Source organism: Drosophila subobscura, chromosome J, assembly GCF_008121235.1.
Source record: "Drosophila subobscura isolate 14011-0131.10 chromosome J, UCBerk_Dsub_1.0, whole genome shotgun sequence".
NCBI classification, from domain to species: Eukaryota; Metazoa; Arthropoda; class Insecta; order Diptera; family Drosophilidae; genus Drosophila; species Drosophila subobscura.
Window position 1 is genome coordinate 21,705,934 of NC_048532.1, and position 22,300 is coordinate 21,728,233.

Genomic DNA, 22,300 nt, shown 5'->3' on the forward strand with positions numbered 1-22,300 from the left:
TCTCGCTTACTGTCATTCTCTCTCTGGCTCTGGCTCTGGCTCTCTGCGCCCCAAACATGCTCAGACGTGTCCAAACGAGTCGTACCCTGCGTACCATACACAATTTGTAAACAAATCGCAAATATAAATAAAGCTATCCAATGCGGAGGGTCGAAATAGCGGAAATTTGAGGAAATTGAGGAGCTCATTACCACAACTTAATTCCTCTTAAAATATAAACCTTAAACATTACATTTTAGCATATATTTATAGCACTTATTCTTTTACATTTACCCTACTTCTAACACCCTATGCTGCTGTAATCCTCTTGATAATTCAAGCAACAATGGTTTTAACATTGAAAAAGCACGCGAAAATACAGAGAGCGATAGAGAGAGAGAGAGAGAGAGAGTGGACAGGGTTCCTGTTGCAAAAAAACACCCCAAAACACGACACGTTTTTGGACACATTTGGCGCATGCGTCAGCTTTTGGGTTGATGTCTTGGCTAAACAAATGGTGGATAAAATTTAAAAGCATTCTAAGAACAAGCAAATACAAAAAAACGAACCAAAATGATGAAATTTTAAACAATTCATATTCAGGGAATTTATTTATTGCCTCTCGAATATATCAAATAAAAGAAATATAAGTATATATGTATTTTCTTATATTTGAGATATTTTCATCATAAATTAAGCAGCGGCCCGAAATAAACCTAAAAGATAAAACGTCAAACAAAGATCAGGCTCATCAACGCATTCAACAGATGGACTCGTGTTCCTCCAACTGACAGATTTACTGATCTGAAAACTGAAAACTAATCCCCCGTAAAAGTAAAGCATAGAACGCGCAGATATAGAATGAGACGAAAAGAAAGGCTAAGGAAACTAAATAAATAACATGTGATATTCCGCCTTTGATTGACGACTGTTGATGATTAAACTAGAGTAACAGAACATGACCCGAAATCAAAAGCCCTCAAGAAATCAATTATATAAACACACGAACAATATTCAATCTATCACTTTATTCAACGTTTTACGTTAATATTTTCATGGTTGTTGTTTAATAGTACAGTTTCTACTGTTATTGTAGCCATACTTTTATGGGTGGGTGTGTGTGGTTTTGTTGTATGGGGAGAGGTTGTTCGAACATTTAAACAATTAAACATAATAATAATAGACGTCACACGCTAGAAATAACATTATGGGCATAAACTTAGACTTATTGTTCATATTTTTATCTTTTTATATGTATGTTTATATATTTAGTCGTAGATTATAGTATAGTTTAATGTATGTATGTATGTAGATGTATCGTACCGTTAGTTATCATTGCTTTAGCACAGCACTTTAAACACTTAATTGCCAGTATAAATAATTAATGTTCTTGCCACCGCAAAATTATAACAAATTTTCAACAGAAAACAAAAAAAAATTTCATGAAATTAACGACAATTTATTTCTTCTTTTAGAAATCATTAAAGTACTGCAAATCTCTTTGGTCTACTGCCTTGGCCGGCTTCCAATCCTGCTCGGGATAATCATCAAAATTTTTCGTATCCCCATCATGATGTACATCGGGCAAAATTGGTGGCTAATAAACGAGACAAATTCAAGGGTAAATAATTATTATTTTGATTTATATATTCTTTTAAATGATTGAGTATTTATGGGCTTGTAAATTGGTACTAAAGGGGAGAATAACTATATTTAAATACTTTATTCTACTATACCCCCACATCTGTTATCCTTATATGGGTTTCTTGGCAGTGAAAAATATCTCGTTAATGTGCAAAAATCTGCACAATTTGTAAAAGTCAATTCTGACGCATCTCACAGTGTCTCTCGCCTGGCTGGAGGCGTACATTTGGGCAATTAACGCCTTCTTATGGGCCCCCCTTTTGTTACATTTCACTCGCACTCACTCGCCTTTGGAGATTTTTTTGTTGCAAATGAATCGGTAGATTTATGGGGGCCAGCACCCACCCACCCAAGCAGCCAGCCAGCCAGCTAGCCAGCCGAAATAGACGCTGCGGTCATTAACTAAAGGCATAGCTAATTTTCAAAACTGATTTGTTTATTTGCTTTTAATTACGAAAATGTATAAAAATACATTCGCCAATTCAGATAGCCCTCTCCTCAAACAAAATGGGCCAAGCGTGTGTCGCGAAAATCAACAGAAAATGGTTATTATACAAATTAGGAAAGTAAAGACCAAGGGGGATGTACTATACGAAGAGATTCCCTGCGAACAGAACTCACCTTTAGTTTCTTGTTGTAGACGTCATTCCAATTCAAGTGCTTGAACCAGCGATGCCTCTTCACGTCATCGGCACCGTTCTGGGGGTGAGCCAAGAAGATGATCCGGGGAAAGCATGGAATGAAAAAACCAAATATTAGACGTAAATAACGTTTTGCATTTTCTTAGCTCGTGTTGCGAAACGCGCGACAAATCTATTAAGCAAAAACCAACAACAACAACAGCAGCAAATAGGAAAACAGAACAGAGTGGAAGGAAACAAACTCGAGGAAAAATGGGGAAAAATGATTTCGACAGAATTTATTCAGCTAACTGACAACGAACATGTGCAGATCTATCTGCGATCTGCTCTATGCGATGTCCAACAATTAATGGTTGATATATGCACTGCAATTTTTAATGCCAGCCAGCAACAAAGTCAGTCCTCCTGCCCTGCCCTGCCGTGATCATCCGAAAGCAAGTGACAAGTGTAAACAACAAATTCTCTATCTATAAATATCGAACTTAATAAGCCAGAAAATCTCAACAATTTTTTTGCCAAAATATGCTAAATCCGAAGAGGGATGGAGTAGGAAGGGGCTTGTCGGAAGAGTTTCACAATCGAACAGGTGAAACCAGAAACAATCAAATTAAAATTATGACAGCTTTCAAAATGTTTAAGAATAGTTGATGTTGTCTATAAAAGGAATTCTAAGAACGAACAGCTGAAAAAACGTGCCTCTACCGAACATAGTTGATCTTGCAATAATAATCGCAGTTTATTTATATAATTCCCATGTTAGATCTTCGAGAAGTTCTCATTCTTTTTCTCTCACCTTCATGTTGCCCAGTCGCTTGGTTCTATCATTCACCAACAACTTCTTGATCAAGTCTTTAGCAATGGGATCCATATGACGCTCCCATTCAATCTTTCCACTCAATATCTTTTCATATATGCCAAAGGGCTGCTCATCGTAGAATGGTGGATAGCCCACAAGCATTTCATAAATGAGAACACCTAAAACAAAGCAACAAACATTAGCTTGATCAATTTTAGCTTTCGCTTTCGTTCTGTCTTACCCAATGCCCACCAATCGACGGCCTTGTTGTGGCCCTTGGATTGTATTATCTCAGGTGCAATATACTCGGGCGTGCCGCACAGTGTCCAGGTGCGGTCCCTTAGCTTTTTGGCAAAACCAAAATCTGTAATCTTCAAATGGCCATCGCGATTGATCAGCAGATTCTCTGGCTTCAGATCACGGTAGACAATTTGTAGTGAGTGCAGGTACTCCAGTGCGCTGACAATCTCAGCAGCAAAGAAGTTGGCTGAAAATGTATTTGCAATTAGCGAATCATAGTGGAGTGTTTGTTTATTACTTACAAGTTTGACTAGTAAATTTGCCTGCATTGCGCAGATATGTGAACAGCTCGCCGCCGCAGACATAATCAAAGATCATATATAGGTTTGACTCATCCTTTGTGGACCATTCCCTAGGGAGGGGGAGACACAAAATGACGTTAATGGAATCACAGATGTTTTTATATGCAAAGGAAATTGACAGTGCCTTCTGCTCTCATCTTTAGAATGATTTATTATTATATACACTTTCTTGGATTTACTTACAAACTGATGACAAACGGATGTCGTATTTCGCGCAATATATTCCGCTCATTCTTGACGTGCTCAATCTGCTTTAGACGAATGACTTCGGTCATGGCCAAAATCTTCATGGCGCAATACTTCTCCGAAATCCGATCGCGACATAGGCACACGCGTCCGAAGGTGCCAGTGCCTGAAAGGGAGAACGTGAGTGAAAGAAAAGTCATGAGTAAGATATCATATGTATGTTTTCCCTCCCGAATGAATTCAAGCAAGAAAAACCGCAAACAACATTCTTAAATATCGGGGCATGCCCCATTAAAGTGTTTGTAAATGATACGGAAAATGGGTCTGGTCGGGGCAGCACATATACTCATATGTGTGTACAATGTACAGAGCTGGGTGCATAATTACTTTTTTCACTTTTGAGCACGTTTTGAGGTTACAAAACCAAGCTCTTGGGTTGGCTTGGCTCTGGCTTGACTTGGCTATTGCTGGGGGTGTTGGCTTACATCGCCCATCAGATTTTCTCAACCTTGAATTTTTAATTGGGCTAACGTTCGACTCACCGGGCGAACGAGTGTGACTAAGACTGAGTAAGACCAAGACTAAGAGGGAGAGTAACTGACAGAAAAGGAAACGTGGAACGTGGAACATGGAACGTGCGAGCAGCTCGCATTACCTCCTCGCACCTCTCTGTGTGTAAGGCCAAGACCAAGAGGAAAATTTCTATTCATTTTCTCTCTTGTTTCGTTTTGTTGTGCTAATGGCAGGGGAAACAGCAAAACTGCTACAAATTGATTTGTCTTATAAATCAAATGCCGAAACGCAATCATTTTCCAATGAGAGTGCGGCAAAAGTTTTCCTTTCTGCAGATGCTTTTAGTTTTTCAGCACGTTTGGCTGTTGGCTGTTGGCTGCTGTCGATGCTGATGCGGTCCCATTCGGGGCCGACAATAATTAGCCATGATTTTTATTGTAATAAAGCAAAAGTGAGCGGATTATTGAACTCGGCCACCAAAATATCGGCAGAGCCACAATCATTTGACGCGCCACGTGCGTACCCCGCCATCCTAACAATTAAATGAAACAAAAGCGAAAACCGCCAGTGGGCGTTGGCAGTGGGTGTGGCAGGCCCCATATGATTGCAGCTGTTTTAGCCGGGGGTCGGGAGAGCATTACACGTGCAAATCAAATATGAATCTCAGAAGTTGTAATTAATGAATTTTGTGCGCCTTTTGTGGTGCACAAATTGGTTTCTCGATTACGTAGTCGGAATGAATCAGCAATGAATTGGGATTATACAAGGGCTATTGCAGGAGAGGGATTGGGTGGGGTATTAGCTGATTGCTGATGTTTGCCAGAGACTTAACGTAACGGCGAGTCAATGAGTTGAAAGTTTTTCCTGTTTCCATAACAAAATATTTAAGAATTTCCCAAAATATTCTTTTCCCAATTTTAAATATAGAAATAAATAAAAAGAAGCACCCCTACAGTTCTAACAATCAAAAATAATCAGCTAATAATAATAAAATATATACAATATGTTTTTTAGAGGGGTAAAATCTCTCACTCGAGGCGAAACAAGATGGAAATGTTGTTTAGCAATTGCTTCAGATTCCAATTCTATTTTTGGATAAACGATGAATAAATATGCGAAATATTCCAGACGATATTAAATCATCCAGATATAACTACATCCAATGAGGGATGCTTTTATGGTTGAAAATCGAATCAGAACGAAGCGAGATATTCCCCGCTCAACGGCCAGACACTGGGCCGTGGGAGGGCGCAAAACAAACAGAACAAAAGGGGTCGGGGATGGGGAGGGGAAAACTATGGAAAGTATTTTCCATTCGCAATGTTTGAAAAAATATTTCGGTCAGGCAGCAGATCTGCAGTCATGCATGGCACATGGCTGGCCATCATGAAACAATAACCGAAAAGGAAAAAGTTTATCAAAGGAATTTAGGTTTCGCTTTGGAAGAAATTAGTTTTTTAAATATTTACACATTTTAATGGTGTAAAATTCTATTGGGAATGTTTAATAACTGATTCAGCATTCCGCCTGGGGGTTTCTGGTGTCTTCGATATCAAATATTTGCAACATCTTTGAGGATGTTTTGAATTGTGCAAGTCGTGGTTTTACTTTTACTTTTGCTGTGTGCTGATTTAGTACGTTGACTTGAAAAATAGCCATAAAACCGATCCCTACTTTCTGTTTTCAACTATTTGCCACACACTCTGCCGTGTGAGTGGCATCTTCAGACTCCAGTGATGCTTGGCAGCAGTCGAAACGATCTTTTAGCACCTCATACACGAGCCACTTCAAGTGCAGCATCGTCTAGCATAAAGGAAAGTGCTTTTACCGACAGTTTAACTACTGCAACAACTCGCACTGCCCTCCGGCAGCACCGCGCGCACACCTGAGGCAGTTGCAGAAACTGCTAAACGTCTCTGGCCAAAGTGAAATTGTGACAGCTGCAGAGCAGACTACAAACAAGCGGCGCAGACGCAGTCGCAGACGCATAAGTGGATGTGCATGTGGATGCCATGGATCCAGAGCCAGACACAGACACTACAGACCAAAGCCAGTCAACAACAATTAAAGTCTGGCTGAGTTGTGGCCAAACCTGTTGTTTCTGTGGCAGACGCAGACTCCTTCATAAAAGTTGCAGCAGCAGCAGGCAATAACAGGCAACAGCAAGAGCAACTGGCAAAAGATGCAACTGCAAAAAAGTGCGTGAAAAAAGGCGAAGAAACATATTTTACATAATACATAAAACTTTCTATTTAACGATGCGATGGCCAGCAACTGACTAGGCCAGACCACAGGCCAGACCCGACCCGACCAGAGACAGTTTTCTTATGGCGCGACAGCGTTCATGGATGCAATCTCCGCCTCCGCCTCTGTCTGATGGATGGATGGACATGGCTGTCCCATGCCATGCCATGCCTTTCATTTGCCCAAAAAGAAATAAAAATCATTTCAATCTTTCATGAAAGATCTGTGCCAAAAGTTAAAATACTGTAAATGGCGAGACATGTAAATGGCAAAGGAATAAACGACCCAGGCGATGCAATTCTCGTATAAACTTGGCACACTTTTTGCACAATTTTTTGCAGCAGCTGCGGCTGGGGCTGCGTTGCAAGTTAAGTAAAGTTAATTGCGTTTTATACAGTGCATTTAAGCAAAGTTTGTTTAAAGATGCATAAATAAAGGAACCCCGACAGAGAGAGATACAGTCATGGAATTGCACTGCAAGCCATGGAGGCCAGGTTAAAAATAATCTACTAGCAAGATGCTTAAGTTTAAACAATACCGAGTCAACATTGAGAGGCGATCAGTGTAGCTGTTGCAAATAATAGCAAACAAAAGTATTCAGTTTTTCAGGTCACTTGATAAGTGCTGAATGAGTGAGCTAATTAATAACAAGGAGACTACTAATTGAGGCTGTCTAAATTATATTTCCCACTTAATACACACTGACAATCCCTCAACACAACCAGAACCATTGCCAGATTTCATTTCTTAGATCATCCACGTCTGCGGCTACAATGTGATCATTTTAGACAACGAATTCAAAAAGAACTGCACCACGGAAGTCGCCTGCTGACCCACAACACACACCGTGTCCAATCATATTTCCATCCGATGACATCTCCCTGGCCATAACTTAAGCGATTTATGACATTTACAAAGCACATGTTCGCCCATTGGCCAACGCCAGCAACCCACCTGCCACCTGCCACCTGCCTGTGCCAGTTCGTGTCGCTGTTGTTGACAAGATTTTACACCGCCATTTACAAGCCACAAAAATTGTGACAACAACAGTAGCAGCAGCAGCCGTGGGGGAGGCGGCAGGTGGAGATCGAACATAAATTCAATTTGGAAACTGTAGGGTATGGATGCAATTCGATTTGCCAGATGCACTACAGCTGCATTTGTAGGTCACTTTTATTAATAAGACAAAAACAGAGCAGAGCCACAGAAATGCTGTTTATAACGCAATTTTATATGCTCATTTAATGTTTGAGAAAACGCCGCGACATGCATGCGAAAATAAAGCCAAAAGCCCATCGGACGATTCCCCGAGTCTGGGGTTTGGGGTCTGGGGTCTGGGGTCTGGGGTGTCCCATGCAGCAGGCAATTTTCTGCGAGTCTCTTTTTTTGTTGCTTTGTTTTTTTGGACTCGATCTGGGCATAGTGCCAAATAATAATTTCTATAATATTTGCTTATACGCTTGTCCGATTTTGTTGAAATAAAATTTCGGATATTTTCTGGCTTCAAAAAGTTTACAAAGATCGAGCGGCGCGGCGCCGTGGCAGATTTCAAATTTTCCATGGTATCATAAATTTCTTGTTGACTGATTTTGTCTTTTCATGCGGCGAGAGTAGCGAATGAAATTATTATTATAGATACACAGACACATACTCGTATATAGAGTCGTAGATATATTGTTAGATGGGGGGCCGCCGCAAGGCACTTAGCAGACAACAAAAAAATCGAGAAGGATGAGGATTGAGAGAGGTAATCCATTTTGAACTATGAGTTATACTTTGCAGACGGAACGACGACACACAACTTGTTGTTCTACACACAAACATCCACTGGGACATGTGTTTTTTGCTATCTGACAGATACATTTAGCTGCTTGAGATTTGATTGCCTTTTATTATTTAAAAATCAATTTATTCGTAAAGCGCAGAAAGACATAAAGGAACCCCCGCTCCAAACCCTACCAACAAACACTGACACTGACCCTCTCTCTCCTCTCTCTTTGAATGGATTTCAATTGGAAAATGGCAACAAACTTTGGGGCCTTGTTTTGGGCAACAATTTTATGTCCCAGCAGCTGAAATTGTATTTCCGAGAATCGTGCGTAAATATTTATCTTGTAGCAGAAATCTATCAATCAATGCCCACAGCCCACAATTAGCAGTCCAAGAGCAGATGCGGCAGTCTAAAAGGATTGTCCGTCTGTCCCGATCCGCGATCAGTGATCCGATGAACCACCCCCCACAGGGAAAATTTGTCAACTTGAAATATAGTCTGTGGAAGGTCAAGCAGCGTCAAGATTGTCAGAGATTTCCGCATGCCATTTGTCAAGATGTCGCCCATAGAGTGAGAGAAGTGGGCCACCAAATAGTCACGTGGGGGGACTCTTGTCCATTAGCCAAACTTCTCTGAGAGATCATTGATCTCTGGGGAACGTATTGCAGAGTTTTCCAACCATTTAAGAAACCCAGAACAAAGGCGAGCTCCCTACATTTCTCCCGGATACTTTCTGCCACACGCCACGAACTTTCACTCGCACACCGCTGTCCGTTTCAATCCAGTTTCCCCCGAGAGAAACAAACATTTCCTTTTCGAGCAGAGTCCATTCCACTTCGGTGTTAATGGCAGCCTGAAACACCGATATGACAGCTCTAACGCCATAGTTTTATGGCCTTTCTCGGGCATGATTATAGTCCATCGCCAAGGCATGCAGTCAGAACATGCACAAAACAGAAACATGTTTAATTTGTTTGCCCGAGGGAGCAAAACAAAAGATCTGTTGTTGTTATTCGAAAATTGTGAAAACATTTCTTGGGAAATTTTCCCTCAAGGAAATCCCCGTTGCTGTTTTTTCGTGTTGGATTCCATCACTCGGCCTGGTTGAATCAGACAAGCGCCTGTGGTCCAGGAGGTAAACTTTCAATTAATCAATGGAATTTCATACAAGCATCCAGCGAAACTATCAATATTTATGAAAAGTCTTAAAGGGGGGGCCATGTCGGGATGTTTTGCTTTTAGTTCAATGCATTTTGTTCCTTCTTCCCATTCAATATAGCTCTCAACATCCCCTGGGTTTTTCCTCAATTATGGCTGCTGCATGCGATGATGATGATGATGCCCCGCATCTCCTGGCCATTGTTCTTATGGTTATTGTTATTATCAAAATGGATAGCCGCTGGAGCAGGGGAGGATGAGCAGGCTGATTATTTTTCGTATGCCCTAATAGCAGCGTGACTCACTCGCATTTGTTTCCACTCTCTCCCCAGTCCCAGTCCCAGTCCCAATCCGAATCCCATTTTCATTCGTATTCCCCTGGCTATGCCATGTGCCTGTGCATAGCATGATTTCCGCTCAAGTTTATTTACTTTTTACGAAAATTTCTTGAAAATCGTACTCAATACTCAATACCTTTGCCCGATTCCATGTTTGTCTAGCAATTGTTTGAAATTAATGCTAGATTACTCATACGCTGGATGCTGAAAGCCAATGCGGAAAGGCACTCGCCGGAATTACTCACTCATTCGGCGTGAAAGTTGCTGATTGAGGAATTTTTTACGGAATGAATTCAGCACCGGAAAGGCATTCGAACGTCCTACTCTTGGCATAGGGCATGTCTTTTACAGGAAACAAACTAAACAGAAAGTGCAGAAAAGCCAGCCGTATGGCTTGATGAGTTTTGTAGTGGATTTAAGTTCTTGGAAATGCTATATATTACACCCACAATCATTTTAGAAGCTGTATAATTATATCTAATTGCAAATTTCAACACAAAAGTCGACGATTTAATTGATCTTGAGGCAATTACCGACTCCCACATTGATTTTAAAGAACTTTGAATGGATCCAAACTGTTGCTTCGCAGCGCAAAACAATCGATAAATAAATGTTTTCAAATGACTTTGATAGCACCGCAAAGAGCAGAAGGAAAACCGTTTCACACGTGTACTAAAAGCAAATGCTGCAGTAATAAATCTTGAAAACGTCCCGATTTAGCCTCAAACAGAGTAAATATTTATGCCGCAAACGCTTAATGAGATTTTGGAAATCCCAGGCGATGGTGCACTAAACTTAATACAATGCTAAAATGTTGTTCTTTTTCGCTATTTGTTTGCCATCATATCGAACACACCAGCGCAGACGTCAAAATGGGAAAACAAATCAAAATATTATGGGCATTAATGGGTTGAACGTCCATGCGAGTACGTAAGACTCATTCATGATCCTAAACAGAGTCCAAATATAGTACATATACTCGTTTCCCAACTACACTTTAAATATTTTCTAAATGAAATTTTACGCAAGCAATGAGAAGGCAATTGCCTTGGCCTCTGCGGTGCCGAGATGCTCATAATAATCATAAGAAGAACATGGTTCCCATTCGATCCACGAGAACCCCATTCCATTTGCGTAATCAATAAGAATTTATTTACGTATAAAACGAATAAAAGGCAATAGAAAAACTGAAGCTAGCGTTAAGCTAGAGCAAACATTAACAAAGGCAGATGCATAAAAAATGAGGTAATAAATATTTGAAATTAAATCGCGGAACGAAATCAAAAGAATAGCAAACAAAATCAAAACCCCAAGAGAGCAAGGGAGGAAGGGAGGGTGAAAGGTATACATTATATGTGAATCAATTGTATCCAGATGAAATAACTGAACGAATTGATTGAACAGGTGAGAAAAGTCTTAAGGGAATATCTGTTCTGGTTCGGTTCCAGTCTGAAATATCTTTCCATGGAACTCGTTTTGGTCTCGTGCTGTAACTTATTGGATCTTGCTTTATGATCTCATCGAAACCTTGACTCTTAAACCGACCTAGAACTACTTTACTCTTCTCGTAATGTGTTTTGATAGCTTCACTCTAAACAGTTTTCCCCCCACACACAAACAAAATGGAAATCTCTGGGGCAGACAAGTTGAAGGTAATCGCAGGAGACGAGACCTTAACATCAATCACTCGATGCCTGGAACATAATGTAAACAGCTGTCGTATGTATGGATGTTCGAGTGACTTACCCACAGTTTTGATTATTTGGTAGTCGTCCAAGTGAAATTTGCGAACTCCCTTGGCTGTCTGGACGCTGCTGCTCTCATCGGAGTCATCCTCATCCTCCTCGTCGTCGGTCTCATTGCCGTCATCCTCCTCGATGCTCTCGTTGGAATCATTGGTAACATCGTCGCCGTCGCGACCATCGCCATCATTCTCATCGTCGTCATCCTCCTCCTCTTCCACCTCATTGTCATGGTCAGCGGAGCTTGTTGTGGTCGTGGCACTGCTGCTGCTCCGGCTGCTTACGTGGTTCTGGCTCTGGCTCTGGCTCTGACTCTGCTCCGGCTCTGGCTCTTCCTCCTCCTCGCTGTAATCTGATTCCAAAGGATCTGATGACTCACTTGAGGCAACGCTGTGGCTGCCAGCGCCCCCGTTGCTGCTGCTGCCAGTTGCACGGCCCAATTTGAATGTGAATGTCGCCTCTGTGTTGGTATCATTTGCTGGAATTTTCTTCTTGTATGCTGACGTCATGCTGCTGTTTCCTGTTCCTGCCGTCAATTTTGACGACGATCCTGTGCCTGATGTGTTGGACTTGGCTTTGTTGGAGCCGCCACCGCCTCCAGCTGTCAACGGCGTACAGAAGCGGGCACAAGCGGCTGCGGACATATCTCTGCCAATCCCTGGCTCCCACTCCTCCTACTCAATTGTCCTGCGTTTATTTCTGGCTCTCGCTTTCGCCGGCCCTGTCCTGTTGTTATTGTTATTCTTCTTCCTGCAATTGCATAGAACAAAAACAAAATGGGTTAGAATTCTGTTTTTCAATTTTCCCTTTGAAATGGGTTCTTTTTGTGGTCAAAATCTGCTGATGGGTTCGAATATTTTGATGGGTTTTCAATTTGAATATCGATGGGCTTTGGCAGGACGTTAAATGTATGCAGCAATCCCTTAGAGACATCTTGGATTTACTTCTGTTCTCGCAGGCACACTTTTTGTTTTATTTAATTACCCTGAGGCATATTTGTATGGCTTATTCAGAGTCAATCCCATTCCCACTTCCCAGGGACACTTATGTAGCCCTTTAATTAACCAACTAAGGGAATGGATGAGTGTTGCCCTTTGTATATAGGCCTGACACAGAGAGAGCGACACAGAGCAGAGCGTTTGTCGTGCGCATAAATTGAAAGTGAAATGGCATGGCCGCTGGTCAGCAACAAGTGTTGGACCCCATGTCTGTCTCGGGTCTTATCAGAGGACATGCAGGCCGACAGACAAGGGCATTGTCATTGATTGTCAGGATGGGAAAATTGAGTTCTATACATGCCAAAGGGTTCCTCCTTTCTTTCCATCTCCCGGCACAATGGAGGCTTCAGTTAATATTACATACTAATATTATTAATAACAATGAATGCATTCGTGATTCAATTTGATGGCTGGCTGCCTAGCTGACTGGCTGCCTTGCTCCAAGTCCAACAACAAAAGAAACACCAAGAGTGTGCCCCCAGACGTGTAACTTAATAGCTGAGACACAAAGGCGCCAAGAACTCTCGACTTGACTTGGGGGACTTGTGGGACTCGGGGTCTTGTGGCGTCCAAGTCAGTTCGCCTTAATGCACTGATGCATTTAATTTAACGATGCAAAATACAAAAGGAAATGCCCTGAATATGAAAGCTTATGATGCATCTATCTATCTACATGGATGTACGAATATGAAAATCAATAATCATCTACGAGTTCGAGCACTTGCGGCCTGAGTGGCTTTTATTGTTTAAGCGAGTGCCGGATGAATCTAGGGCAGCCAGACAGCAAGCGCCAGCCAGTCAGCCAGCCAGGCAATGCGAGTAGAAGAACATTCAATTGATTCAAAGATTGCGCAAAAAGCCAACCCCAAAATGGGGCCTCGTACAGAGAAAAGGATTGATGAGTAAGTCATTAGCCAGCGGCATTGGCTATTGGCTGCACCAAAGGCCAAGAATATGACAATGGATGAGCAGCTGATATTAAAAAGAAGGGATTAAAATGGGGAGAAAAGTTCATAGAAAGTGATAAGAATAGATTTTGAAGGCAAAGAAATGTAAATATGAAACAATCTTTGCGGACTTTCTATAGTTCCATTCACAGTAAATCCTACAAAATTCGCCTACCCTTTTCTTTTCTTTTCTATTTTGTTCTACTTCTTAAATGTCTCAGTCATGAGTACGTCAATTGTCTCACGTCGAAGCAGAAACAGCAGCAACAAAATATAATTCACTTCACACGCCTCACGCTCTAATGACAAGGCAAATCCCTAACGTTTCGAATATAATACAAACATATAGATTTAAATATATAAAAATATATTACTGCGCATCTACTTAAAAAAAAAACACATTGCTAATACTATTTACAATATTTTATTATTGGAGAAACCTTGTCAAAATGGAATATTTTTTTGTTTTGTTATTTTTGCGATTCGCAAACAAAAATCTTCAATATTTTATTTGATTTTTGGCTTTGTTTTATACATATTCGTAGATATTATTGTTATTACACAAACAATATGTACATACATATGTATACATTTTATGAACGGTCTGTCACTCAGAATTATTTATGTACGAGTTTAACCTTTTTGCACATTTTCGGGCCAAACGAAACGCCAACGCGTTGAAATTGCGGAAATATAACTTAAAGTTGCCCGAGGCAGAGTGCAGAAGATTGTTTTGAGAATAATTTCTCAAAAAAATTATTGTAGACAATCACTCGGGGGGCTGTAAATTAGCCGCAGACCCACTGGCTACAGCTACAACAAGTACAAGCAGGCAGACACTCGGTCGGATCTCGGATCTTGGTTCTATATAACCCACTCTGAGCATCGCCTCCCCCCCATTCACCTTGGTGGCTGCCAAAAACTGAAAATGGAAATGGAAATTGGGGTCGTCGTAGTCGTAGTCGTCGCTGCCAAAGAGCGAAAATGTTAAATTGTTGCTTAATCTTCCGGTGGCCAGCAGCACACTGCTTTCAGCCTAATTTCGTGAATGGAAAAAGCCCATCGAAAAATGTATACTAAATAAAACACATACATACATATGTACATATGTATTTATGTATGGTACATGTGTATGTACTGCTCGAAAAGTTTGCCGAGAAAATCAGGTGAATGAAAGTGAAAATCGTAAAGATGTTTGGATTAAACATAAATCTCGGGCAGCTTTAGAAGTGCTAAAAATAAATGGCAGTTCCTGTTTCAGAATACAGCTGCAATTGGCAGGGTCAATGCACTTTTGGATGCACTTTATAGTTTAATTACTAAAAAAATAAATAGAAATAGAAATGTGTGGATTCTCCTCCCTCGGGGACTTTCAATATCACTTCATAATTTTCCCCTTTATTGCCTATTTATAACGTTTTGTGTTTTCATATTCGCCTCAGCTAATTTATTGCCAAAATCTGTCTGTATTTTTAAAGATTTCATTTCATTTTCTTTTTTGAGTAGATTTCCACTCTCCGAAAAATTATGAAACTCTTCCCATGGGGGTGTCTTGGCACACCTCACATTAAGGCACTGTGATTTATACAGAATATTAGAATAATATTCGAATTGGAAACAAGATGAGATTGCTCAATTTTGGGACTGCAGGTTGGCCACTTGAACTCTGGTACCACGACTTAAATTTACGTTCAATGCTTGCAACATTTATTAATTCGTTGGCCCAGCCAGCGTATAAATTATGCTATTAATTAATTAAAAGCAACGTGAACCGATTTGTTCCGATATACGCATATGTATGGGTGTGATATATGGATAGAATATATCGAAAAGCAAAAAAACACAGCCAGAGGCTTCTCATATTTTTATCATCGTCATCGGTGTATTTTTGAACAGAGAACGATTATTTGTTGTAGGCGTTGTGGGAATATTATTAATTTGCGTCCACCAGGAAGCCAAGCATCACGAAATGTAATTATGAATAAGTGCATACGTTCGTATTAACGATCTGCGGGGTGTTACCAAAACGAAAATTCATTGCCCATTTCAAGTTGACAAAATACAGATTTTCCCCTACCTCTCTTTCTGTGTGGGCAATAAACCCCAAATGGCAATAATCATCAAAAATAATGCCGGCAAAGTGTAATCATAACACGACAAAACCCCTGCCCTGCCACACTCTTTGTTTCTTGTGAGCTCTTCAGTACCGGAGGGGGTTCTCGAACTCATATAAGGGCGAAAGAGATTTATGGATTTGTTTTTATAGAGCAAGAAGTATTTCCTTTCCGTTGTCCTTGAGCTAGTTCTATGCTTGTAGGTAGTACGTACTGTATTTGGTGATGAAAATACATAAAAGTTTCATGCGTTTGAGGAAGTTGCGGAACAAGATTGACGTGTTGTCCTTGACTCAGTCTCAAGCGGGAGAGTTATTGAAGTGAGGCATGAAGAAAGCCTATATAAATGGGGTCAACCACATGGACATTGTGGGTGCACTTGCAGCACACAGATAGGTGGAAAAAAATGCTGGGAGTTATGGTAAAAAGATGTGATTCAATAGGAAAGATGTCCGAAGAAGACTGGGAAATAAGTGGAAAACTATTACCAATTATTGCAAAAAGATTATGAAAATTATGAATTACGGGTACATAACTTTTCCACTCTAAATATGAATATAAATCTCTTCCTATTGTTCCCAATTAGCTAATTGCAATAATTAAATATGCTCGGATAATTTTAGTGTTCAAAGCTCAATTACGAAGCGAATTGGTCTTTACTCTGTTTTTCTATTTTGGAAAGCAAAACATGAATAGATTATTACTGTGGTGGCTGTGGCTGTGCTGCTGCTGTCCACTTTTTACAGCATTTCGTACGAGTATTTATGTTTACTCACCCAGCTAAATGTTAAGAGGCCACAATCGCCGGCTGTTTTGGTTTTTCTTAACGATCGCTGGCGATCTATTTTCTTGTCCGTCTGTCCGTCTCTTTGTCTGTCTGTCTGGCTTCGAGTTCTAATTTTTTGCTGGAGCAAAATTTGAACGCTTGCGAAATTGTTAAAAATAAATATGTTACTTTGAGAGCGCACGATTTTCCTTCTTGCCGTCTCGCCGTCTCGATATTCTCCCTCTTTCTTCGTCTGTTGGCTGGCAGCAACAAAAAAGCGAAACCCGCAGAAGCCGACACACAGAAACAGAAATCAGAAATAAACTCAACACTCAGCGTTTTCTCATGGGCTATAGGTACACCAGATCGACTGGACACTGGACCCCGGGACAGACGATGGCGATACTCGCACAATTTGCTTTATTTGTGTCACTTTTTTGTGGGATTTTGTTTTAAGTTTTAGTTTGTTTCTTGCGTTTCGTTTGGTTTTGTCGCGCTTTGCTTTAGAAGAGAAGACAAAGTACCGCTTTGGTTTACAACAACTTCAAGTGTTTTTTGTTTGTTTTGTTTGGTTTTGTGTTTTGTTTATAGTGTATGCCTTCTTGGGGATCGTGAGATCCGAGTGATCTAGAATTTCCGGTTTTGCAGCTTGCAGTTTTTACCCTGTTGCTGTTACCGTTGCCGTTTGTTTTTGTTTCTACCTTTTCCAAAGTTGTAACAATTGCAATATGCAAATCAACCGAATTATGAGTAATTAATCAAAAAAGTTGCCACAACGTTCGGACAATTTGAATGTGTCTGAGATCTTCCAATGCCGATTTTTCAGTTTCAGTTCTATTCAGATTTTTCAGATTTTCGTATCGTTCTTTAGTTCTATTGTGGGATTTGTATTTGGTTGACCAGCCGCTTCCACGTTTTGCACGAAACTGAAACGTAAAATCTGCGAATCGTTTGCCAGAGCTCTCGTTGTCGGCGTCGGTCGGCCCCACTCACTTGTGGCAGTGTGGCAGGGGCAGCGGCAGCACCAGCAACAGCGAACGAACATTCATGATGATGATGATGATGATGGCGATGGTGATGACGATGAGCTTGGGAGGCTGCCAGAGATGCTGCGAGATGCTGTGGAGCTTCATTGGATGATGTTTGTGTTTGCTCTCATCATCCATGTGTGTGGCAGTGCCCATGTCTGTGCTGTTGGTGCTGCTTTTGCTTGTGGAGTGTTCCTCTTAAACAGTTTGGCGGCACAAAGTGGCCAACAGGATCAGTGGAAGTACAAGTTGTCCGCGATAAGGGAGCGCATTGTGTGTTGTCGGGCTAATTTACACTGTGTGTACCTCTCGTTTACATATATAGAAGACAGACGTCTGAAAATGTTTTGTTTGTTTTTAGTAGACATCATGGCAACAGCAGCAGCGGCGAAGAAAAATCTGGGAAATATGTACTTTATAAGTATGTATATTTACGAGCCCTCCCAAGTGTAAGCAAACAGCGAATGGCTCTTCAACCGTTTTGGATTTTTGGATATTTGGATGTTTGGATATTTTGGTTTTTGGTTTGGTTTGGCTTGCATGTTTATGTTGATTTTGTTGGCTGTTGTAATCAAGCTTGACAAGGTCAGGCGGCGGCAGTTAGTCGGTTCAGACGCCTGCGTGCCAGAGCCACATTTCAGGTGCGGCAGGCACATACATAGGTAGTACTCGTACAATTGTTTTATGCATTTCAATTTGATGTTATAATTAAGCGAAAGCAGGCACGAGATGTTAGCTAGCTCTGCCACTAAATACTCGCATGTGTGTGTTGCAAGTGTGTTTTTATGGGCTGCTGCAGTTCTGCTGTCAAGGGCAAGGACAACGTGTGGCTCACCTGCTTAAGTGTGAAATGTGGCAGGGACGAGCATGCAGTTTCCTCCGACTGGACAGCCTGTCATGGTCTGGACAAGCTGCTAGAAGATACCGCCAAGCCACAAATAGCACCAAATTTTGTTCACAAACCAAGCAAAACTCGCACAGTTTACAAAACATTTTGAATTCTCCCTCCGATATATCGATTGTTCCGCTCACAAATGTTGCTAGATGGCTCAAGTTAAAAGTAATAAAGTGTTACATTGTTATAACAGTGACTAGCAGCCCTTCCCACTCACGTACATTTTATCCTTTTATTTTGGGTTGACCTTTTTAGTTTGATCCTGGTTTTGTAAGCAATCCAATGAAAGAAAATCATGAAAACAAGCCAATCTTGTGTAGAATTGATTGATAAATCGGATAAAATTATAGTTTTAGCGCTGAGAAACCTAACTAGCTAATACTATTAAGTAGAATATCATATTCGAGGAAAAGATTTAACATTACGGTATATTTTTAAAATGAGAAGATGTTTTTGAGATGGTCGTGCGGTATATTTGATCGATAAGTCCGCGGTAGCAGCTGTTCAAAAGTAAAACAAAAACAAACAAAAAACGCTCCAATATCTTTTTCGTGGTCAAATATTAGTTTTACACTGATTCAAACCTCAAGATGCAGTTCTCGTGGATGAAACTGGCCATATATGTGCTGACATTTCTCACATACGCCTACTCCGGCTACGGATCAAGCACAATTGTCCATGTAAGTGAGCGCTCCCTTGGAAATGCAATGCACTCTTCGCCCTTACTTAATGCCCAGTGTTTGTATTCCCCTCCGGGCAGCTAAGGGATGCCATTATTGCAGCCGAGGCAATCTTCGGTGACGTGTTCAAGAATCTCATCACGGTTGTGCGCAAGTTTCGCACCGTCCACGAGGTGTTCGATGCTGCCGTGGAGGAGAATTGCGTGTTTCAGTGTCCACCGCCAGACGGAGGGGGCCCAGGTACTGGTACTGTGACGCAAATTGCGTTCGAATTATGTAAATTCTCGATACACTATGACAACTGACGTGTGTCTTGTGGCTTTTCAGCACCTCGAGCAGTTCAGAATAAGTTCTACACACCGACCGCAGATGGCTGCGGTTCGCTGGGATTGCGGATAAGCACGGACTACCTACCGGCAGTGGAGATGGAGACATGCTGCAATGACCACGACATCTGCTACGATACGTGCAACAGCGACAAGGAGCTGTGTGACCTGGACTTCAAGCGTTGTCTCTACAAGTACTGCGACAGCTATGAGAAATCCTTGACCAGTGACCTGATGACGAAGGGTTGCAAAGCCGCTGCCAAGATGCTGTTCACGGGTACACTAACCCTCGGCTGCCGGTCGTTTCTGGACTCGCAGAAGCGCTCCTGCTACTGTGCCCCAGCCAAAGCGAGCTCCTACAACGGCAACAAGTATGCAAACAGCAAGGAAAAGCAGCAGCGCCAGAAGTCTGGCTGGAAAGATCGCAACGAGATATAGCACATAGCTAAGTTATGGACGCACATGCCTTAGAGGACAGACGTATAATTAAGAACATTTGTGTTGAATGTTGTCGTTAAACTTCGTTTCATGTTGGTTTTTAGTGAAGCGGAGCCCATTTCCCGCCATTAATGGAAATTGGGCTTCGTTATCTGACGAATTTTTGTATTTATACACCAAAGAAAGTATCTCCACTCCCCAATAAATATATGGATATTCTAACCAATGAAAATGGTAAAAACAATCCGTTTGAACTTCAACAATTCGATGATATCAGTTATCATACATGTGTCTCTGTTAATAATTTACATGCTTTTACATACAGACACGGTATACTTACAGTATATTTTGAAAATGCAAGGGTATATTTCGGTATATTTGTGAGAGTCAGTCGGTATATCCTATCGATAATTCCGCGGTCACACTGGTCACAAGCGCAACAAAAAAAAATTTTGCAATCTTCACAAAAAATGATTTATTAAAATTGTGTCTTTATGCTATGCACACAACCCAAGGCTAACATGGGATACGATGTCAATCGATTTCAGGGAGAAGTGGACGAGGAGCTAACATGCCCCATTTGCTCTGGCGTACTGGAGGATCCGCTGCAGGTTTGTTTGCCCCACGAACGAGATTAATCTCAGAGTGCAACTTACAATTTTTGCTATTGCAGGCGGTCATGTGCGAGCACGCCTTCTGTCGCGGGTGCATCAACGAATGGCTGACACGGCAGCCCACGTGCCCTGTTGATCGCAACGCTCTGACGACAGCGAATCTACGTGCCGTGCCTCGTATATTGCGCAACCTACTGTCCAGGTGAGAACGACCGAACGACCACCCACTGCTTGCGCCTGTAACCCAATTAACTCTCGCGCACTTTCAGACTATCAATTACCTGTGACAATGCACCGTATGGCTGCACCGCTGTGCTCAAACTAGACGTATATAATTCTCATTTAGAGGACTGCATTCACAATCCGAAGCGTCCCTTTCCCTGTGAAAAAGGCTGTGGCTTCGACATACCCAAGGACGAGCTAAAGGACCACAATTGCGTGCGGGAGCTGCGCACGCTGATTGTCAAGCAAACTGAGAAAATGGGGGAGCTCAAATCGGAGCTTACTGACCAGCAGCTGACCATCAATGAACTGAAAAGGGAGCTGCAGCTGTTCAAGGACTTTATGCGTGCCATGCGCGTCTCCAATCCGGCAATGCGCGCGATAGCCGACCAGATGGAGCGTGACGAGGTTATTCGCTGGAGCAGCGCCCTGCCCCGAGCCAGGGTCACGCGCTGGGGAGGAATGATCTCTACGCCCGATGATGCACTGCAGGTGAGAGTCTATTACACGGAGATAGTGTTTACAACTAGACTGACAATGTCTGCGATTTACTTCAGCTCATGATCAAGCGCGCTCTGTCCGAGTCGGGCTGTCCACCACACATTCTGGATAGTTTAATGGAGTTCTGCCATGAGAGACGCTGGCCGCGAGGCCTTAGCTCGCTAGAAACGCGTCAAAATAACCGCAGAATCTATGATAACTACATCTGTCGGCGCATTCCAGGTGAGTGGGTGAAGGTTCCGCTCCATGCAAGCCCCTAGACAATTCTCTATCCCCCCCTATCAACAGGCAAACAAGCTGTGCTCGTGCTGAGCTGCGATAACCTACACATGACTGAGGACGTGATGATCGATCCGGGCTTGGTTATGATCTTTGCCCATGGCATCGAATAGGCAACCACTACCACTACTTATCTTAGGTCAAGTTCTCACAATAATCCCCCACCCCAACAGTGCTCAGTTTTGTTGATTCCTTAACAATTAAGTTTAAGCATTGAAATCGCATTAAGAAGAAGCTCTCACTCGAGGATGAACCATAGGAAGACCATTACCATTATCATACCATTCAAGCGCCTCATGACGACTTTCAAGTTGTACAAAAAACATTTACTCATACGTACAGTTATTTCGGATCATTGTTTCTTATATTCCATTTAGCTTGTAACAAATTATTCCCCACGTTTATACACCCAACAGCCAAGAACATCAACAATAACAAGAACATTATTTTATTTGTCTAATTAAGCGATCTCAACGAAGAAGAAAAAAATATCTCAATTTGTTATTGTTCTCTGTTCACTTTCCCCTCTATTCGGACCATGTGAGTGTCTTAATTTGTGTTTCGATTCCTATTATAGAGCACATTTTACTCGAAGTTTGGAAATTATTATCAATACTTTTAGTAGTTTAAACCAGGAGCAAGTAATAATAAAAGATTTATTCAAATACGGCCGCCACTCGACTCGACTCAAGTGGAAGAGATTGAGAAATCTCCCCCAATCAATAAGTTCACTGGGATGCTCCCACACACATACGCACGGGCATCCGTCCATCTCTCTCTCTTCGCCTCTGAAAAGTTCTGGGTGGGGTGGTGGAGCAACATCTGTTTCCAGAAAAGGAAATCAAGCCCACAGCAGGGGCAAACAAAATAAACAAAAG

The 22,300-nt window shown here is 41.7% G+C and overlaps 3 protein-coding genes across 6 annotated transcripts; 2 read left to right on the forward strand and 1 right to left on the reverse strand.

Moving 5' to 3' along the window:
• Nucleotides 1-992: 992 nt before the first annotated feature.
• Nucleotides 993-18,392, reverse strand: LOC117893813 (cAMP-dependent protein kinase catalytic subunit 3). 3 transcript variants are annotated; one of them, XM_034800563.1, is made up of 8 exons: nt 18,303-18,392; nt 11,619-12,364; nt 3,846-4,014; nt 3,603-3,712; nt 3,302-3,547; nt 3,058-3,239; nt 2,245-2,322; nt 993-1,576 (listed from the first exon to the last, which is right to left on the reverse strand). In XM_034800563.1, exons 2-8 carry the CDS (start codon nt 12,256-12,258, stop codon nt 1,451-1,453), a joined length of 1,551 nt encoding a protein of 516 aa, XP_034656454.1. In that variant the 5' UTR covers nt 12,259-12,364; nt 18,303-18,392; the 3' UTR covers nt 993-1,450. The 3 variants fall into 3 exon arrangements, with proteins under 3 accessions (XP_034656454.1, XP_034656453.1, XP_034656452.1); XM_034800562.1 differs by lacking the exon at nt 18,303-18,392 and adding an exon at nt 17,141-17,356; XM_034800561.1 differs by lacking the exon at nt 18,303-18,392 and adding an exon at nt 16,450-17,356.
• A 486-nt stretch (nt 18,393-18,878) lies between these two features.
• Nucleotides 18,879-20,038, forward strand: LOC117893814 (group XIIA secretory phospholipase A2). 2 transcript variants are annotated; one of them, XM_034800564.1, is made up of 3 exons: nt 18,879-19,042; nt 19,099-19,282; nt 19,370-20,038. In XM_034800564.1, the coding sequence occupies exons 1-3, from the start codon at nt 18,953-18,955 to the stop codon at nt 19,804-19,806; spliced, it is 711 nt and encodes a 236-aa protein (XP_034656455.1). In that variant the 5' UTR covers nt 18,879-18,952; the 3' UTR covers nt 19,807-20,038. The 2 variants fall into 2 exon arrangements, with proteins under 2 accessions (XP_034656455.1, XP_034656456.1); XM_034800565.1 differs by having other exon boundaries at nt 18,883-19,042; nt 19,123-19,282.
• A 185-nt stretch (nt 20,039-20,223) lies between these two features.
• Nucleotides 20,224-21,860, forward strand: LOC117894283 (E3 ubiquitin-protein ligase NRDP1). Its single transcript, XM_034801241.1, has 5 exons — nt 20,224-20,417; nt 20,480-20,622; nt 20,690-21,134; nt 21,200-21,365; nt 21,432-21,860. Exons 1-5 carry the CDS (start codon nt 20,301-20,303, stop codon nt 21,533-21,535), a joined length of 975 nt encoding a protein of 324 aa, XP_034657132.1. The 5' UTR covers nt 20,224-20,300; the 3' UTR covers nt 21,536-21,860.
• Nucleotides 21,861-22,300: the final 440 nt, after the last annotated feature.

Bases quoted from the DNA above. Each gene is read 5' to 3' on its own strand.
- LOC117893813 (XM_034800563.1), bottom strand. From the start codon at position 12,258: ATGTCCGCAGCCGCTTGTGCCCGCTTCTGTACGCCGTTGACAGCTGGA. The intron at 3,713-3,845 runs GTAAGTAAATCC...CCCCCTCCCTAG, and splicing joins CATCCGTTTGTCATCAGTTT to GGAATGGTCCACAAAGGATG. The intron at 3,240-3,301 runs GTAAGACAGAAC...GCTTTGTTTTAG, and splicing joins CGTCGATTGGTGGGCATTGG to GTGTTCTCATTTATGAAATG.
- LOC117893814 (XM_034800564.1), top strand. From the start codon at position 18,953: ATGCAGTTCTCGTGGATGAAACTGGCCATATATGTGCTGACATTTCTC. The intron at 19,043-19,098 runs GTAAGTGAGCGC...ACTTAATGCCCA, and splicing joins GATCAAGCACAATTGTCCAT to GTGTTTGTATTCCCCTCCGG. The intron at 19,283-19,369 runs GTACTGGTACTG...GTGGCTTTTCAG, and splicing joins GCCAGACGGAGGGGGCCCAG to CACCTCGAGCAGTTCAGAAT.
- LOC117894283 (XM_034801241.1), top strand. From the start codon at position 20,301: ATGCTATGCACACAACCCAAGGCTAACATGGGATACGATGTCAATCGA. The intron at 21,135-21,199 runs GTGAGAGTCTAT...GATTTACTTCAG, and splicing joins CGCCCGATGATGCACTGCAG to CTCATGATCAAGCGCGCTCT. The intron at 21,366-21,431 runs GTGAGTGGGTGA...CCCTATCAACAG, and splicing joins CATCTGTCGGCGCATTCCAG to GCAAACAAGCTGTGCTCGTG.